The 20,563-nt window shown below is 38.4% G+C and overlaps 1 protein-coding gene across 1 annotated transcript; it reads right to left on the bottom strand.

Moving 5' to 3' along the window:
• Positions 1-2,459: 2,459 nt before the first annotated feature.
• MMD (monocyte to macrophage differentiation associated) lies at positions 2,460-15,927 on the bottom strand. Its single transcript, XM_085304635.1, has 6 exons — positions 15,318-15,927; positions 8,705-8,865; positions 7,458-7,532; positions 6,670-6,771; positions 6,123-6,192; positions 2,460-4,763 (listed from the first exon to the last, which is right to left on the bottom strand). The coding sequence occupies exons 1-6, from the start codon at positions 15,393-15,395 to the stop codon at positions 4,563-4,565; spliced, it is 687 nt and encodes a 228-aa protein (XP_085160761.1). The 5' UTR covers positions 15,396-15,927; the 3' UTR covers positions 2,460-4,562.
• Positions 15,928-20,563: the final 4,636 nt, after the last annotated feature.

A 20,563-nucleotide genomic window follows, 5' to 3' on the forward strand; every position in this document is an offset into this window, starting at 1 on the left:
GACGCGTGCTTGTGAAGTTGGGGGAAAAATCTCCATGAAAAGCATTAATATCTTCCGTCCGAGACATTCATTTCGCCCCACGCACATTCCAGCAAGAAGCTCTAGAGATGCTGTTACACCTGCCTGGCTTACACCACTCAAGTAACGGCCTGGAAGAGTTCAGCTACTGCCTGTGCAGACAACACAACCAACCGCACCGGCAGTTCGGGTCYGCTGCAGCGACAGCCCTGGGACGGAGCAGCACGTTGCTCCGGCCAGCGGAGAAGGGCTGTGCTACGCAACAAGGCCACYGCCTGCTGGAAACCAGCCTAGTGTTTCAAACCAAGTGAAAAAGGAACACCTAATTAGAATAAAATTGTGTAAAAACACATTAAAGGGAACCCTCTTGTCTGTTTGCTAACACTGAACAATTATGGAATTTACTTAACTTTTCAAAGTTTTGGTAAAACCACGATGAACAACTATTTCTAAGAGTTTTTGAAGTATCTCACCCTTAACACCATGATTCAATAGGTACTTTTAACAAACTATGAGACAGTAATACTTTTGATTACTATAATAAACTGTAATCAAGAATGATTTGGATGAAGACAGTTGGAAAAGAAGGACACTTTTATGACTGCTTTTAATGGAAAGAAAAAGGAGTGTTTYCTTGTCTATTTTTTGGTATCGTCAGAGAAACCAATACACTGCAAAAAGCAGTGTAGCATCTAGGGTCAGTCTTTTCTAATGAATCTCTCCACAAAACTCAAGTTTAATTCACTTCTCAGAGCTCAGGTGAAGACAAGAGCAGATTGCGTTGCTGTAAGGCTTTAGATGAGACCGAGAACCACGAAAGGCAGCTACTGTGTGAGCACCAAGGCAGAGCAGCCCCAGGGTGCTGCCGGCAGCCCCCGTCAGGGTGCTGCACTGCTTTCCCCTCCCCGGCCAGAGCAGATGCACCAAAACAGCATCTTTTGCCAAGAGGCGGCAGCAGCTCCCAGACGGCACCAGAGACCATGGAGTGGTCTCCACCGAGGTGCTCTCCCGGGGGTAGACACAGCCAGGTCCTATCTGTGCTAATCGGGAATCACTCATGTTTTCCTGCTCTGCAGCTTCCAGCTGATACACAGATACAATCTACCAGTCTGCATTTGTCTGGCGCTGAGGCTCAGCCGAACATGAAGAAAGCGAGTCAACAGCACCACCTGGGTTCGATGAGACGGACGGCAGCTTCACGACACCAAAGGCACCGCATCCACCGTGCATGTTAGTCAGGATTTACCGTCTGGCAAGCCACCCCAGAAGCCCTGATCAGCTGCTTCAGTAAGTTTTGTAGCTGAAAACCTAATTATTTTAGAGGTGCGCATAATACTGTGTTAAAGGAAATATGACCTAACAGCAGTAAGTCTGAAAGCATTCAGTGCTCAAAGCACCTGTGGCGCCCCACATATATTCTGGGAGGGCGTGTCTGTAAAGCCAGAGACGGATGTTTTTACTCCTTGATTTCAAGCCACTGTACTTGTTGCCCTTTAAAAACCTAGGAGCATAAAGAATAGAGAAGCAAGTACTTTAAAAACATTTGCTTTAAGGCCACAGAGCAATCTCCTCCCTGTTACTGCAGAAAGCGCTGCTGCTCTCGGCAAGAATCAGCCTAATGAGCTGCAATTAGCTGGAGGGGGGAAAGGCTAATGGGTACAGCATTTGTCTCCACACTAAAAACAAGTTTCTAGAGAAATGCATTTTTATTTCAGGTAAAAATACACTCCCATGTACATCCCTGTAAAAAGTATGTATACACTCCTATGAATACCTACCCTTGCAGGCTATACTTTGAGTATTTTATGGGGTGGGAAGGGAGGGGACACAGAAATAAAATAACTTCACCAAAAAGGAAAAGTGACTTCAGAAACACTGACACCACCATTTTGTAAAATCATGAAGTGTCTTATACAAGCAACATGTCAGTTCTTGATTTTTAAAGTTAACACAGCTGCATTAGCACCCTAACGTAAAACTTCCGGTGTCAGTACCTCTGCTCTGCAGTTTTACCAATATGGGGATCTTTGGATTCTTCTTCCTCCCTCTCCCCGCTGTACCTTCRTCATTCACTGAATTCTGAAGCCAGATTACTCCTTGGATTTACACAGTAATATAGCAGTAAATAAAAATTTAGTAAACTTGTTATTTGATCTAGAACAACAAGTAGGCAAGAAGTGAGGTCTCTCTAATGCCTAAAATGAATATGCAGATAAACCTCTCACCACAAATGATATCATTTTGGATCATAAGCTTTCCTAAAATTTTTAGTTTAAAGAGTCACTGAAGCAAGCATAAACATCATTAGGTTTAAAACTGAATTTCCCCTGCCAAGGGCAGCAACATTGTTAGGCCCTTACATTCCCACATAATTACAGTAAATCTGAAACACTTAATAYTAAGTGCTGGGGGGGGAGAGGGGAAGTACAAGAACACACAAGTTTCCAAATTGCACAAAATGTTTATTGTTTAGTCTAGTACATTCAGTATCATATTGACTAGAATACAGTAATTCAAAACATTTTTGGCGAATTCAGATATTTAAAAACCCAAACACTCCAAAAAGCAATGCCATGAAAAATTAAATTAAAACAAACATATTCAAGCAATAGTTTCACTTCTGACTACAGAAAACTTTTACATGTATTTTAGTGGTTTTAACAGTACTGCATTTAAACAAAGCATATGAACTCACAAAAAGTGAAAATATTAAAATAGACATAATGTTAAAAAACTGAGGCATCCAGATGTTTGAGACTGTTGTACTAGGAATTACCTGCCTAGCTGTTTCACTTGTACTCCTTTGAGGCAGTTAACTACTCTGCTGTAGAGGTGCTGTTTTCCCAGTCACCTGCTAACACCATACAGCAATTCTGTGTCAATGCCTTGATTTTAAAGTTTGTTGCTCTTGCAAATTTCATATACAAATGTATATATTCTAAAATATGCAACCTGCTGGCAAATCTAGGTGAAGTATTAAACAGTACCTTGAAAAACATCCCTATCTTACTACTTACTGTTTTAAGACAGGCAATATCCAGAACAAAATCTGAAAAAGGCAACACGTTTTGTTTTTTTTTTTTCTTCTTTTTTTTTTTTTAATACTGACATGAAAAAGTGAGTAAATTAGAAAAAGGATAAAGTCAATCTTAATATAAGACATTCATAATATAGTGGGACAGGACACAATTATTGGACAAACAGTATTACAACGAGGCTTCCACATCTGGTCATTTAATGTGCATGTTCTATAGTCACGACTTGCTACCACATTTTATTTTCCTGTACAGAAAGACAAATACAATTAAAAACCAGTTTTACTCTGTGTGAAGTCCCAGAATGACAAGTGACACTGTGTGTCAAGTTCTCCACGCTTTCCTCCCTAGAAGGCCATACTTGCAAAGAACCAATAACCATGAATTTTAAGCGGTCAGTGATTGCTCTGTACGTGCTTTCCAAACAAACCAGCCATCAAATGACCCCAGTGAAAGTTGGTGGAAACTGGTTCTATCAGCCTACTTAAGTCCCTTTGAAAATCCAAGCCTTAATATTACAGCACCAGTATGTGTATACATGTTTTCAGGAAATTACGGATTAATTTGGATAGTAGGATATTAGCTGGCCATCTTCATTAATATTGCCAAGCCTTGATGAGTGTGCTGTCATCCAAACTGCTGCCTCACTGGGCAGCACAGGGTAGGATTGGGAATCTTGAAAAGATAAACTAGCATTACTTATTTCTTTAAAGCACTTTTTTGTCATCCATATAGCCAAATTAAGGTGCCGTGTAAGTGGTACTATAGATGAGTAGTAGTATTACAGATGTTTTCCTGTTAAAACCTGGCAGAATCACATTTAGATTTTAGTTTGTAAAAGTGGTTATTAYGACTACACCTGTAATACAACCTTTGGAGAGGTACAATGTTTGCTTGTCAGTACAGTGTGTATGGAATGTAACCGTTTCTTGCAAGATTTTGCAACATGAGTAACTGCATAGATGACAGTTGTATGTTTTCAGTTCAATAAATATATCTTTAAAGTTTACAAAAAACACAACAAGTTTCTATAAAAGTCGCATTATACCAAGGTAACGGGTGGTGAAAGTAGATTATCCATCTATGATCTACGTTTAGTGAATGACTAGAGGAAAGGTGATAGAAACCAATTTCAAATCAGAGTTACATTTTTGTTATTGCACTGACTTCACCATTTGAATCACTAATTTAGAAAAAATTCGTGTAGTTAAAAATTGTAAAATTAAACTAGAATACAAAATTTATTTGTAAACATCAGGTAGCCAGTTCTACTAATGTGGAATGGACTCTTAGTACTGCAGTACAGTATCTTGGTTATTTACAGCACTTGCCATATGAAGGGCAAWTCCAGGACACATACAACATCAGTTCACAGTAATTGTGTTCAGAGAACTATCAAAGTCAGTGCATTTTTTCCTGTGCAACTTCCCAATTTCTCCAAATTCCTKAAGTCAAATAATACTGCTACAGAGGCCAAGTGCAGATTTTTTTTTTCTTTCCCCCTAAATATCACAAGTGGCGAATAATGTCTGCAGGACTTCTGTAAAGGTACTTCCAAATGGCATAGTAATGAACTGCAGCTGCTGTGGCCACAAATATGTGCCAGATGGCATGGGCAAAGGGAATGATTCCATCACTCTTGAAGAACACCACACCTAGGCAGTATATCAAGCCTCCCCAGGCGACCTCCTGAAGTCCATCAGTGTTACTCTGTCAATTAATAAGGAGAAATTAGGGGTGGGGTGTAAGAGAGGGCAACAGTATTTTAAGTAAAAAGTGCATTTTTCATCTGGAAGAAGAGCTGGATGACATAACTCAGAACATCTTGGACAGTATAGTATGTTTAACCCACTCAGATGGACAAATGACAAAAACAGTATACTTAGTATATACTCCAAAGGGTAATCTAAACATACTTGTTTCAGTTATCCCTATAGAAGTAGCAATAGGGTAACGCAAGTTAAAGCAAGCTTGACATTTTGCTTCTTGCTTGTTAGTAGAGCCGGCAAATATGGAGAAAACACGTTATTGTGTATGCGCATGAGTTGAATGCAACTAACTACTAGTTGAATGAATTATCAAGCAACACTTTGGTATAGCACGGAATTCATGTGGAAAATGGCTGAAGTACTGTAACTGGCATTATCTACACTCCCCAGACTCACAGCTCTGAACAGACTGCAGACTCAAGGAGATCCTGGCCTTTATAGAGGACAGATTTGTAAAGCTATGTCTTATAATTCAGATTACATTTGCAGCAGAGTTATTCAAAGTTACTTAAAACATGACTTTTGGTAAACAATAGTCAAAGCTGAGGGGCACAAGACAGGGARAAGGCTTTTCACTTGTCTTCACATGCACCAAGAAATTAAAAAGATACATCAATTTGAGAGATGAAATACCTCAGCTACAATTCATCAGCTACATAAGTTTGATAGAGTTCAACTACTCAACATTTCAATTCTGCCCTGMTTCACTGATCTAAAAGGTAAAAAAAGAATGCCTGTAGTAAGAGAGGGAAGAAAAAAAATATATATACTTCTACGCTTGTTCCACATAAGTCATTTTGAAAGGGGAAAGAGTCAATTTACTTTGTTTCTTAGACCAGAAGACAGAATAAACTGATCAGATTTTCAAGCTCTTAACTATACCAAGACAGACAGACAACATTTTGACAGATGTCCATTCCACTTTCCAAAATAAAATCCTTCTTTCATAACTTGCAAATAGTAAGTAGGCATTAAATAAATTCATAAAGAGTAAAACATTGCTTTGATGGATTAAGGTACTTCACATCTTTCTCATTTTTAAGAAAATGGAAGTATTCATTAAGTGTGGAACTAAGTTTTATTGAGATTGTGGCCCACTTTCAACAAAAGAGGTAGCAATTCATTGAATTTAAACTACGAATTCAAAATATAACTGAATATTTGGTTCTTCTGTAGAGAAGATTATAATTATGTTGGACTGAAGTTAGGATCTGCTCAGAAAAACTACAGCTGCACTGGAACTTAAAACCAGTTATAAAAGGAAAGCTTGTATATTTATAATGTTAGTTGCATTGCTTACCATGGATGTCACTACCAGAGCAGGAGAAAATCCCATTGCTAAATAGAAGAAGAGTTCAACAATCTTATACCTAGAAAGGAACAAATTGAATTAATTTAGGAGGTGTATGTACAAGAGGGTGAACATTTCCTTCAACAGTTAAAGAACATTTTTGTGTGTCCATTAAAACTACCCAAAAAGCTTTCTACACAGACAGATAACTAATGTTTTATTACCAATATAAAGCTAGTATTCATCCCCACACGTTATAGCTGCAGACAGTATCTTTCCCTAAAGAATGAAAATCAATGCATCTAGTGAGTAGTAGTGAGAATTAATCAAGACAACATGTATTTTCTTATTTTACATTAAGCTCAGTAGCTCATTTCCAAAACAATGAACAGTTGGTCTTGCCTACTGAAAATAAGTAATGCAAGTATAATAATTTAGATCTGCTTTCAAATCAATGTGTGAATGGCCATATTCTTTACTGAAGCTGTTTTCAAAACCAGAAGGGTTCCCAGCTTTCCATTTCAGTTTAAAGTTAACTGCAAACAATGGTTCTTACTTTTCATGGTAAAGAAATACATAAATGGTTCCTCCAGCAGCCATTAGCCAGATAAACCAACGCATATGAGATGCCAGAGGTCCAAGCTCACGTAGATTTAACCTGCAAGTACAAAGATTTCAACAGACAGAGGTGATGAATGAATGGAACATACTGACACAGAATAGTGGGGCTTTTTGATTAAAAACCCAACACACACACACACACACACACACACACACACTCTCTGAAAGCTCTAACTTAGGCACAAGCAGACCTGCATTAGCAGGCATGTGAAATTCAAGTTTTGTAACATTTACATGCAAGGGGTTAACAAAAATGGTACTTTCGTATTTGATAATGTCAGATACAAGATAACATCTACCCAGTTTTCATACTCAACAGCTGCATGACAAACCAGTATCTTATAAAGGATGACTTCCATAATTCACGACAAGAATAGAAGAGGGAACAAGACTCAAAACACAACAACTGAGGTTTAATTCTTAGCTGATATAGTTAATATAGACAGGAAATAGATATGGCTTACTACATCAAGTATTTCAGTGTTGATAGCTTTGAGAAAAATGTTACTGCTAAAATTTAAGTAATAACTTTCAGCTTTACTTCTGGAAGACCATCACAAATGACTTAATAGCCCAAGTTTGGAAGCATCACAAAGAGTATGATAAAGTATATACAAGGAATTCTTCCTAGTTGCTATCAGCAAATGAAGTGAATCCAACTGTATTAGTCTTCTAATCTAGACTGATCAATTTGCTTTCTCTCTTGAGGCAGAGATTTCTTACCATGGTGCATATGATGCAGCAATGAAGACATAGATCATCATTCTGTCACACATATGAAAACAATGCTCCATGGTCCTAGAAAGACAGAAGTCAACAAGACTGAGTCTGGAAAGATTTCTTAACATTGTCTGTTTCCTGACATGCTTTGGGATTATTTTAGGGAAAATGCTGTCATTTCCACAACCCCTCAGCACCACCTGGAAGACGTCCAGCTGACTTCAACTTCACAGGGTGATAATCAAGAGATGCAGGAGATAAGCTCTCTTCATTATTCTCCCATTATTCTCCCCTTCTTCACTCCATCACACAGCCTGCTCTCTAGCAAGGAGGCAAAAAGCTGTCAAAACTCTGCTTAATCCAGAAATTGTCACCATGCAGTGACTACTGATTAAATCTAATTTATGTCCCTGAATTACAGAGGAGTCATAACAGGAGGAAAAAATAAAAAGCCTAACTAAATAAATAAAACCACATTGTAGTTTTGTTGCTGACTAGCTCTCAAGAAGGTTTTCTGCTGCTAGCTGTGTATTAGAATAAGTCTCTGGGCAAATTCTGTGTTCCTCAAATATTTGAGTATACCACAGTCCCAGACAAGTGTTCTCATTTCTACCACTGGGATTACATCCACCATGCATTTAATCCAGAAGTTCTTAGAGATKAAAGCTGTACTGGCTTGCAACATACGTTAATAGCTATAGTTAGTGCCAGGATGAACTGTGTTGTTTCATTGCATTAGTCTGCTCTCTTAAGTAACTATTGCTTCAGAATGTGTGTTTTTGCATGTATTTACTTAAAAGTGATGTGCAGTCTTGCAATGGATGGCATTAAATGTTCCTCTTAATTAAAAGAGAAAAAAAAAAGTTAAATGTGCATAACACCACCTTCATTTTCCATCCCTTAGCAATTCCTTTGTTTTTGGCACTCCTAAACAATCACTGCAACATCCTCCTGCCCAATAAAAATCTGTTTGAAACACCCATCAGGAATATGCATGAARAGTAGAGAATCTGTTTAAGAGCCAGGGGGACCTATGAAAAATGCCTATTTTCTTCCTGGAAGATGGCAGACATAACTTTGTAATTGAGCTTGGCTCAATATTTCTTCCAGCAGAATCAAGTTTTTTTTGTTTGTTTTAAACATTTTGTTACAAGGTACCACTCCAACCTTCTTTAAAATTAGCAAAACATAATGGGAAGACATCACAGAACATGGAAATACAACATCATAAACACGAGCTATTGTGATACCTTAAGTGACTCTTTTTCCAAGAAACTATATGAAATACTGTGGAAACAATGAAGAGCGCGCAGAGTCCCATGCCATACATCCATGCTGTTATCTTCTCCCATCGATCATCAGAAAGCCGGTGGAGAAGGGCACTACCCACAATGGCAGGAACAATGAGGCACTAAGAAAACAAAAGGCCACTGTTAAGTTTTCACTCCCAGTCAATACAGACAGCTACCACCCATAGGACAGCAACGGCWGGGCAGTATGCCGTAAAGAAACGCACGTATGACATCCAACACCGTGCTCCYAACTACAGCAAAATTTTTGCTTAGCTGTGCATTAATACTCGAGTGTCCAGACTTTGACAGCATCTTAGACATCTAGATTATACCTCTTTGTGATAAGTTTCTCCCCCCACAGGGTTTAGGATAACTGACTAGTTTCCCTAGTGATAACACACTGCACAAACTAACAGATTTGCTAAGTCTTACCAATTTATTTTCACATTCTGTTTCACATTTTAGAAAGTTTTTTTTCTTACTCCAGGCTTGTACCTAAACCATCTCTTTTGCATAAAGGCTGAGCAAGAAACAGAACAAAAGAAATTTTAAAATTCCAATAAAAAAAAAAGTAAAGCATTTAGAAGCATACCAGTAAGGAAAAGATAAAAGAATTTAGCAAATGCTTGGCAGAACTTAGGTTTTAGATATCATCAACTAGCTGCAAACTTCTAGTTTTAGCAGATTCTTAATACGTAAAGATTATGTTCTTTTAATGTATCCCAGTCTGTTTTCCTCACCACCTGCCTCTCAAAGCAGCTTTTGTTCACACCTTCCTTAGCAGGCTCATGTGAAGTGCCTAAGAAGTGGGCTGCAGACTTCATATAATTACTTGGAAATGCATTTTAAACACCATTCCTTTTCAGGACAAATTATATTAAACTACCTTTATCTCTTCAGAAATGCAAGCTAGGGAAAAAAAAAAAAAGAAAGAAAAAGAAACCTTCCCACATCTGATAAAATACTTATTTTAGGAAAAGAAACTGCTGGCTCAGAGCTTCCACTTGTTTCCTTTCCCTGTGAAAGGACAGATACCTTTGTCAGACCTCTAAGCTATAAAACTCTAGTACAAATTTCCTTCCAGTCCCTCCTGTATGTTTTAAGATGTTAATCAGTTCATTTGAATTGCAAATAAACTTCATAGTTAAAACTATGAACAACTTAATTTGCTCATGCTTATTAACAATAAAGCTAGGAACTAGTAATGTTTAAACAAGTTTGGTAATTCTGCTTTGCATTACAGGCTTGATAGCTTAGAGTGCAAAGTTCTAGCCTAGGCTGCAATATCTTTGTCCTTTTATCTACTTGAAGACAAGAAGAAATGGAGGTTCGGATCAGTTACAGCTTAAGAGATGCAGAATATGCTGAATGAGTCTGAAAAGCAGCTCACTAATCCAAAATGGCGGTTAAAAAAATACGGCTTTTTCTTCTGAATTGTTATGTATAACAACTGTAGCTTCACTGCTATTGCATCGTCTTCCTTTTTGCAAAGCTGAGTACAATTAACACAGAAGTCGTAGAACAATACGAATGAGAAGCACGGCATCCCCAGAGCTGCAGCATCTGAACCAGAGGGGAGATCTTCGAGCTCTGTAACTTGACRATGAAAGTAGAACTCACGCGTTTTAAGGTCAGAAATAGTCTTCCTATCTGGCCTCTCTTCCCACAAACCATGAATTTTCATATACATACCCTGGACAGCCCCCACATCCCAGAAAGGTTAAAGCATTTCACTCCTCAGGAGATGCGTTGCTCCTGTTTTCCACACAGGACGGAGTTTGAAGTGTGCCTGAAGCCCCTGAGACAGCAGGAAACCAAGTAGATGCGGCAGTTGCTTCATTTAACTTTTGCAGGAGACAGGAAGATACTGAATTCTAGAAATATTTTATAGCCAAATTTCTTTAAGCTGTGCATCACGCTGTATTCACATTCGTCAATTTTTTCAGTTTTTGACTCAACTTGACTAAATTTTTAGGGAGATTTGGTACTCACAGGTGTCATGGACACAAATAACTAGATAAAATAGCAAACCCCTATTAATTTCCTAACAGCCTGGGCATGAGCAGAATTCTCTTATCAGAAGCTACATGATCCCACCCAGAGTTCTGACTGAGTCTGCTTTAGAGGAAAGAAAACTTCTTTTAAAACTAAAGTTAACTATCATACAGTACAACCTGCATTATTGTACGAATATCTCGGTTTTACTAGTCTACTAAAATAAATATTTCACAGGTTAAGCTACGATGCGTCATGTTAAAATTGGCCAATGTGTATTTTACAAACAGTTACTTTTTCCAGAAATTATTGAGCATAAAGTTATAGGTTAAAACGAACAACTGTTTTATCACCTCTTTCTTCACACCTCCAGAGAGAAGAGCTGAATTAATCTCTTTTCTGCCTTGTCCTGACTCTACTTCTCTTAGAGGACAGTACCATACTAGCATGAGAAGTACTTATTGTTTATTTGGGTTTTTTTTCTCCCTAAGTATTCTACTTGGAAACTAGCACACTTTGCCTCTGTGTCCCATTATGCATCATGGGAGCGGTTAGACTAAACAAGAGATGTTTTATTACTCCTTTCCTGACCAAAATAGCTGGATTAAAAACAAAATCTAGAAAAATAATCTGTTCCAGCCAACTGGATAAAAATTCTTCAGATATTAATGCCATATCAGATAACATGAGATAGAGTGCACACTATAATATCTACCATCCATCTTCTGAAAGACAGACAACACTTTTAGTCAACACAACAGATTTAGCGTGTTTATTTGGGAAAAAAAAAAAGTCTCAAGTGCAAGAACAGAATTTTAATCCTCAGAATGGAGAAGTAATCAACAGGTCCTTTAAGAGAAAAGGTATTTACCAATAAAGTRGTCAAAGAATTGGAACTACTAGAATTAATGTGATAGCACTGTGTCATTTTATAGGAAGGACATAGCATTTCTAAGTTGCCAACATTCCTGGTAATAAAATTTAGTCAAAGTCACAAAAAGCTTTGCTTATTTCATCAGGAAGTGAAACTGTCCCAAATAAACATTGTCAATATTAATATACTGTGAGTAAAACCAGAACTGTGATGCATCAACTTACCAATTTTAGCACCTTCATTAATACTTACTAATTAAGAAATTGAGTTGGCAGTGAGATTTACAAAACATGGGAATAAGGCAACAATTCCACTAATTTTTCTGGAAAGATGCCAGAACAAAATTAGAGCCTTAAGTTGCAATAAACTTTGCAATAAAAAGGAAGACAAAATTAAACCATATATTTTTATGGCCATATGTTTCTATTTTTAAGAGGTGATTTAGGCACAACCTCCAACTGACGTTCTTTGGGAAATCAATCACCACAACCACCACTACCACAAATAGCTGCTGCTGTAGAACAGCCCTAAGGCACAAAGAAAGATGCAGAAACAATAAGCCCTAAACCGGATCAGGCATAATTCAGTGAAACTGCACTCTCTGGTTACTAACTTACAGCACTGCAGGATTAGCTTTCTGACTTCTCTGTTCTAAGTATTTGGGGTTGCTGAGTATACTGTACTTTAGCAGTATTCTATTTATATTCTTTCTGGATTTCTCTGAACAAGCTCTCACATAGAGGCTTAAAAATATTATTAAATGTTTTGTTTTTGTATATAAGAATCAGGCAAAATTAAGTTTTGAGTTGCACACAAGGTTATGCAGGAAATTTAGTCAGCAACAYGACCTTTGATACACAAGCCACTTTAGCAAAACATGCTTTTGCCCTTCCCTTCCACGTGCCATTCATTGAGGGGGAAATACTAAGAGCACAAAGATAAGCCCTACACTTCTTCGGAGCAAGAGGACAATGGGAAATTCAACAAAGCAGCCAGTCTCATGCGATATTTAGAGGGAACCACGAAGGACTGCTCATCTCAGGTCGCCAGCTCTAGAAGCATAGCCCTGAAGCCATGTTCAGTGTCTCTCTACTCACAAATTCTCTTTTCAGATAAGGAGACAAGCATCACAGAGTGTGAAGTCTACTAGAAACTTCAGCTGTGCACTGTGCAGAAGAATGGAGAACCTGCTGATGTCAGCCAGGTAAAATGAAGACATTTATACCAGAAGAGTTCTTCTGAAATTTTGATGACCCTTACTTCTATCCTCTAATGGGAAGGACTTCCTGGTAAATGATCCAAGTCTCACTCTGGGAACATTTATGTTTTTTTCCTCTTCTCTCCCTTCCCCCCCCCATGCACTGCACATATCAACACTGGAAAACACAGAGTGTAATTAATTTTAAGAACAGTTCCTCCTTTTGAGGCAGTAGGAAGAAACATCTAGAGCAGCATAAAGCAAATTGCAAGTTTTAAATTAACATAACAGAGCATATCCTGTTTGATGAGCCCTACCCGTATTAGGAATTTTCAGATGAAACAGGCAATCCCCCCCACTTGAATTTAGCTTACCTTACAACTTAAATGGTTATGACTCCTGCTTCTCTCATACGCTGTTTCCTTCCTGTTCCTCTAAACACAGAGCAGTCTTTTCTGTCTCTACATTCATCTGCTTAGCTGCCCTTCCTGTCTCCTAGTGTCTAAAGACGATTCAGTGCTTCTTTTAAAGCTAAAAATCAAGACATTTTAAATAGCCTTTCTAGTTAGAAATTTGAAGTTATCTTAGTATGCTACATGCAGCTTTTTGTCACATTACTTAAAAGCTAACTATACACAAGACTCTGTATCACAATTTCTTAACTAGTATTTTTGAAGCAGCTGCCTAAACAAGAAGGGACACCTATCCAAGGAGCAGAGCCATGCTCATAAAATACAAGTTGACTAATTTTTGACTTATGAATAAAGCTTTGAACAATAGCTGGAGAGCAGATTGCTAAACAGTTTTGTTGAAATTACATCAATGGCTAATTGAAAACTCATACTGGAATCCAGCAGCAAAGGCTCAATCCACTCAACCTTTTAACATACAGTAAAACAGAATCAGTAACGAGGAAAAAAAAAAAAAAAAAAAAAAAAAGAGTCCCTTGCACAGCTCCCCCCTCCATGTAATCCACTATGCTTTCACAGATTAGATTCCTATTTAAAGGCTTCACATATTAAGTTATTTATTGCATATGATTTTATTTTTAAGGAGTAACGATCCCTTTATTATATTACTCTACATTTTCCTCCGAAGGATATCTTAACATTACATATCCCCAAGCTGTTAACAGGTTATGGTAACTTGCAGCACAGAGTGGTCAGAAGTAAATATACAACATCACCATAAACAGTAGCATGCCACAAAATAACGATATAACATCTTGGCTATAATCCACGGCTAACAGGCAAGCCTACAACAAGCTTTTTTTTTTCCAACTAGATGAAGACTAGAAGAGTTAAGGAGTACACAAACTGCTGCCAGACATTGAAATCTAACTTTCTGGCCAGAGTAAACAGGATTTACACAGGGATTAGGAGATAAACCATGTATTTGTGCTAAATAACAGAAAGCTGCTTCATTTCTCAAATAAGCATATATTTATATAATGCTGTACATGAGACCCCAGCTTAAAAATACACAAAAATACCTCAGTTACTTTTCTTATAAACAAGTCAAGGTGATTCAGTTTTACCAGCACCAGAGCTGTACGTTGGTTGTTTATAAAATATACACGAAGGATCTTTAAGAGTAAATCTCTTTCCAGAACTAGAATGCCATACAGTACCTTGAGAATTCCTATTTGCAGCTTGCTCAGACACACTAGCAATAAATAAAAGAATGAAGCCAAAGTCAAACACACTTCACATGTTTGGAGTTAAGCAAGAGATCAGTTAGAAGCTCCAGCTGCCTTTGTAAAAGGGCAAATGCTAGTCTGAAAAACTGGTTTCAGAGTCCTTTCTTGAAGTGCAAGACAGCAAATTAAGCTTTCCAAATACCAAAAGAAAAAACCCACAGGCCTGCTTTCATTATTTGGTGTATATTACATGTTCAAATATATGGATCCTTATATTATGGAAAGAAGGACAGACTAGGATTTTTAATAGGGCTGTTTAGCATTTATGATCACCATTATTAGCATCCTGTTCCAAATATCAGCCCTCTCAAGAATCAATTCATATATATTACTAAGAATGAGAACCAAGCCATTATAGCTCTTCTAGCTAACACTCAGTCTTACCTAAAACTTTTTTCCCCCCTGTGCTAAAAGGGAGAAGAATCTCATACTTCCATCATAGAAGTCCCATAACACTATGCAACCACTACACTGCCAAAAAGTCTTCCTCACAAGACTATTATAGACCTATTCTCATTTTATTGTAGTCCTCCTTTGACTGGGACAAAGGAAAATCTAGTTAAAGACATGTAACTTACTTTGATAAATAGGAACTTATGAAGCATCTGGAGCTTCTAGAGATTCAGAACATGGACTAGCAATCACCAGCCATCTAATTAGCATTATATTTACTGTGCTTTTAATAGCTGAAGCTTGTATAACAAAAATCAGAGATTGTAAATATGAACACGCTTGGGCAAGGTAAGCATTTAGTCATCCAAAGAATTTGTCAAAACATCTGGTTAAAGAAAAAAAAAATACTTACTGCGTGTGTGTAACAGTTAGCAGCATGTTCATAGCAAGTGGGTTTGTAGCGGCTGTTTGCTGGAGCTGGGTGGTTCATGAACCTGTTGAATAATTAAGGAGTACTTTTAAGACACTTAATAAGCCATGTTTTTAAGAGTGTCATAAAGAATATCTCCAACCTAGCAATGTTAAAAATGTAAGTACAGACACATTTAAGATAACTGGTACTTAAGTTTTAAGCTCCCCCAGATAATCTCTCATAATAGAAAAATGTTAAATAAGTTTCTGAGATTGTGTAATGGATGGTCATTTTCAAGCCAGGCTCTTCTCATTTAACAGAAATTGAATACAAAAGTCGTATCCTCTTTTTCCACAGCTTGGTCAAATGAACAATGAAGTATTTCCTATTTCAATTATGTGAAACGGTCCAAGATTACTCTCAAAATAGACTCCATCATAGCTACCAAGGGTTGCTCTTATTTTAAGAAACGTCTTGAAGCTACAGCAATATTTGAGTTCTGTAACAACCTGGCACAAAATAGCTTGAACACTGCCTTTTCTAATCCTATAAAAAGGAGTACCTGTGGTTGGGGTGTTACATGGCTGGGATTTTTCCTTGAGGTTAAAGCTATCTTTTGCCTGCCAGAAAGACTAAAGCTATACAGAGAAGAAAGGAGACCCTAATGGTTAATTTGAAAGAACTACTTAGGAGGCTTGCAAAAGACTTTTCCATCTTTTCCTCTAGGAATTTGAGCATTACCTAACAAACAATCACTCCTAAGGAGGTCTGTGGAAGTCAAGAACAGGAGAAAACTTGAGAAAGCTGCAGAAGAATTTGCCAGTGCAAAAGCTACATTTAACTCTAAAAATCCAAAAGTTGGAGACACTTTTGTGAAACTAGAGAATTTAAATTCTGCACATAAAAATTCTAAAAAACAACACACATTTATATAAAGCTACACAGTCAAATCAAAGTTATGAACCACTCCAGCCAGAGTACTATGTTACCCTAGCGTTGCTTGCTGTCATACAAAAGTGACTCTCTACCATTAATAAGCTTACTGCATCCCAGTCTACTTCAGATAAAGATGAAACTACCCACTCACAATTAGATGGGAACACAACCAATACAACAAGTTCAGCTTCACAACAAATACAGAACATGCTCATACATTCAAAACCAAGAACAGCTTTGTTAACTGGATTTATGTACAGAGATTGTCAGAAAAACTTTGGTTTAAGTCAAAACTAGTCCTATTTTTATGACACCCATAAAATATTGGCCAGCCTCAAACCAGGGCAAAAACAACCAACAGAATCTTGTAATCTGAAGAAACAATTCCCACTTCAAGATACAAGACGCTTAGTTTACAAATCAGTCAGAAAAGCTGAGTTTTTTCTAAACAAAATTCATTAAGACTACTAAACAGCCTTGATAAAGTAACACAGTACTACGATCTCTCTTCAGATCGCAGCAGTTTCAAGAAATAATTTCATCCATTACTGATGCAAAGGGTAACAAAAATGTGAGTTTTAGGCACAGAGGCCATGTATAAGTGGCTGTTAGCAAGTGAGCAATTCCAAGGGAATTGATATATTGTTAAAAAATGGCAGCGCAGGACTTAGATGTACACATTGATTGCCCTCGTCTCCAAAAGGGTAACGAAAATGCGGTCACATATACAGGTTTGCAGAACAGTTGGAAGCAATTTTRCTGCCCAATGCACGTAGGTCTTCAGCAGCTCTCACCAGGGAGAAATATCTGAATATCCAAAGATGGAGCATTTAGATTAGTCGGTTCTGTTTCCAAGTTAGGAAAACGGTTAAAAATAAAGCATCTGTTGGCTCAGTTGAGTGGCTAGGATTAAACTGCACTTGCTCAACTCCACAGACTGGAGGTTGACAGGAAGCCTTCCACTGATTACAGTTAGATTTTTACTCTATTTCTCCAAAGGCCATGTTGGTGGTACCTTTGAGGCCTTACAAGAAATAAGGAAAAACCTCAACCCCCCAAACCCAAAGATCTAAGTTTTCCTTCAGTGTTAGCTTTATAATTTCAACCATTACAAATTTCTATGTATTAGCATCATATTAAAAATTACGAATAACTGAAGGCTGTGCACTAATGGGACATGCTATTATCCACTAGAGGATTTATTTTTTTTTTCTTTTCACTTAGATTTATTCAGTATAGAAGATAACGAATCTTTCTAAAGCTGTCTCAACAGGACCTGAGGTAGGTAAAATTTTAAGATAGAATTATGAAGAAAGAGTTCACAAAACTCCATTTATTATTCAGACCTGTTATTCTCCCTAATTTAAAGACAGTGTTACTAGTGGTAAAACAGAATATAAAGATGTTAACAAAGCTATTCTTTTCCTGTGTCTGCACAAAGGGTCTTTGTCTTTTTTTTCCCTCCTTTGCTTGTTTGTGCCAACATAGGAATGATGCAAACATTCATTCATCTGCATGACAACTTTACACTGGCAAAACAGACAAGCAGGCAATTTCAGAAAGCTTCACTCATGCACATTTACTTCAACACTCTAACATTTAAAAAAAGAGAGATTTAAATTCTGAATATTTACAAACTAAAACAAATAGGCTTATAGCAGCATGGTTATTGGAAGAGCAGCATTACTACACTCCCTCAACAGCAAAACTTGCTTTTCTTCTGCTAGAAAGTTTCAGCAGAACAAGGCCATTAGTAATAGTCCATCCATCCTAAAAACAAAGACACTCTCCCCCACACTTCCCATTTTCTGCAATATGGATACAGCAACACACGGATGCTGTTGTTCTTTCTATTTACAGGTCAAGTTCGCCCCTTACGAAAAAAATAACTGTGAGGAACATAGTCTCACCTTCCCTAAAGCAAAGCTTGACATCTAGTATTCAGATACTGTTTAATCCCAAATAAAGACTTTCCGTAACACAACAATTAAGTATATTACCAAATGGAAGGCAGTCTGAGGAGGTCCCAATGATCCAGACTCCAATTTACAGGAAACCTCTTTAACTGAATGCTTTCATTTTTCTAGCATGTTCAGTAATAGCAGCCCTAGAGTAACTGGGGTCACTTATCTGGGGAGATGCAGCTGTAACTCACAAGAAAGCACGGATACGTCTCCATTTACAATTCTGAAACTTCAGAGCCTCATCTTCAGCATAAAACATTAACTCCTGCAGTGTCAGGATACAATACGGGTACAACTGCACAGCCATTTCTGCTGCATAAACTTCACAACCAGTTTGAGCATCCAGAAAAAGCCTTTTCACCGCAACTCAGCCCAAGAGGCTCAGCTGCCCCACGCAAACATGGCACTCCAGGACTGGACACTGCTGACTTTGACACAGCTGATCTCAAACCTGCATGATCAGTTCCTGGTACTTGCTATTTTCATTTTTTTTCCAAAGAGTCATGAAAGAAAAGAGATGGCTCCAAAGTTTCTTGACTTACTTCATTAACTTGATGTATTTTGGCTTTTTGCACAGGATTTGAAATTTATGAAGTTAACAGAGCAAGAGCAATTACAGTGTGATCTGTTTTTTTTTTCTTTTTTTTTAAAAAAAAAAACTTTAATGCAGTTGTGAGTTACTTCTCACAATCTAAGTGCATTTTTAAAGCTCAGGATATACTTGAAGCCAAGAAGGACCAAGCGTTTTACAATTTCAAAGTGGCAGACAACTTTCTTCAACAGACACATTACCAATAAAAGTAGAAAAGAGATACTGAGAAAGACATATGCCTTCATTAAAAAAAAAATCATACCACCCCTACCTTTATATTGTTTAACTTTGATCTTGAAATACTTCAAACATTTAAAGATACAGAGCAAACCATTTTTAGTGCAAGACTGTTCAACTTCAAGCTCCAGATCATTTCCAAGAGGACAGAGGCTATACATTTCAAAGAGATTTCAGAATTAAGAGATTACAGTGTTTTGGAGAGAAAGGAAGGCAATCAGAGTTGATTCTGCTTTATCTTAGCAAGCATAACACAATTTAGGAATACAGATAAATAATTAAAATCCCAAATCTAATGCACACATTTGTGTGGCCACACGTTCTCTGGTATCACACCACTAGTTTCTACCCAAAAGTGCAGAAAAGGAAAGCAACTTTCAAATCTTGCTTTATCCTTCATGCCCATCTGCTGAACAAATTATTCTTTGGAGCACGAAGTAAAATTTCTTTTCAGTAAAAACAGCAAATATCGAAGAGACTCTCAAAGTTCTCAATTTTTGAGTCTTTTCAGGAAGTCTATTTCCTTTATTCAGCTCAAAAGGCCTCATACTTCCTTTTACCATTTTAAAAACACATTGCTCCTTTTTGTACCATTCGTTTCTTGTGCTTTCCAGCAGCAGGAGAAGACATTTAGACCCCACAAGCCAAAAAYGAGAAACAAGAAGGTGGAGATAACTGCACAAGAGCAGCAATGGCATACACTAAATGGGGTCATACATTATGTCAAAGCAATTAGTTATGTTGTCTACTCTTTTGTTTTTGAGGGGGGAAGAAAAAAAAGCCCCAAATCCCAACCGTATTGCATTTTCAGGATGACCACGTAARTAAAGTTTTGAAGAGAAATAAACAGGCTTTGAATAAGCTTCACTTCTTTGGCTAAACTGGTAGACGTTTCCTTTTTACGAATTCAGTCCGTTCCCAAAGCAAAGGCACGCTGCTGGATGAGCAGACACCTACTCGCGGTTAGGAAAGTTAACGGGAGCGGTTACAGACACTGAAGAACTGAGCCACACGAGAAAAGAGCGAAAAAAGAGATCCGACCCGGCACCGAAGGAGACGCCCGCACGGCCCGGCCCGGCCCGGCCCGAGGCGCCGAGGCCGCCAGCAGCCGCGGCGGCACGCACAGACCAGCCCACGGGACGCTTCCACGCGTCCCACCGGCGTCCGCGAACACCCCCCARCCCCGCGGCAAGCACCAGCGGCGACGGAGCGGGGCGAGAGGCCGGGAAGGGGATGGGGGGGTCTGCGCACCCCCGTCTTCTCCTCCCCCGAGGTTTCCTCCGTGCCCGGCTTCGCTCGTGGTCCTCGCGCTGCGGTTCCTCGAGGGAGCCGGCGGGGAGGGGCGCGGCGCGGCGGCCACGTCCCCGCGCGAAGCCGCGCTCCGAAGTCACCCACGGCACCTAAACCCCCAAGTATTTACGTATTTATTTATACGGTTACACACAAAAAGSGTTATATCCGCCCGTACGTGAGAGCCGAGGCCGCGCCGCCGACCGCCCGCACAAGGCGGCGGGGCG

This window comes from Rhea americana, unplaced genomic scaffold (genome assembly GCF_003343005.1).
Source record: "Rhea americana isolate MKP2758 unplaced genomic scaffold, rheAme1 scaffold_21, whole genome shotgun sequence".
Taxonomy (NCBI): Eukaryota; Metazoa; Chordata; class Aves; order Rheiformes; family Rheidae; genus Rhea; species Rhea americana.

Coding starts and splice junctions, on each gene's coding strand:
- MMD (XM_085304635.1), bottom strand. CDS start 15,395: ATGAACCACCCAGCTCCAGCAAACAGCCGCTACAAACCCACTTGCTAT. Junction 8,866..15,317: donor CTAACTGTTACACACACGCA/GTAAGTATTTTT, acceptor TTGTTTTCTTAG/TGCCTCATTGTTCCTGCCAT. Junction 7,533..8,704: donor TGGAAAAAGAGTCACTTAAG/GTATCACAATAG, acceptor CTGTCTTTCTAG/GACCATGGAGCATTGTTTTC.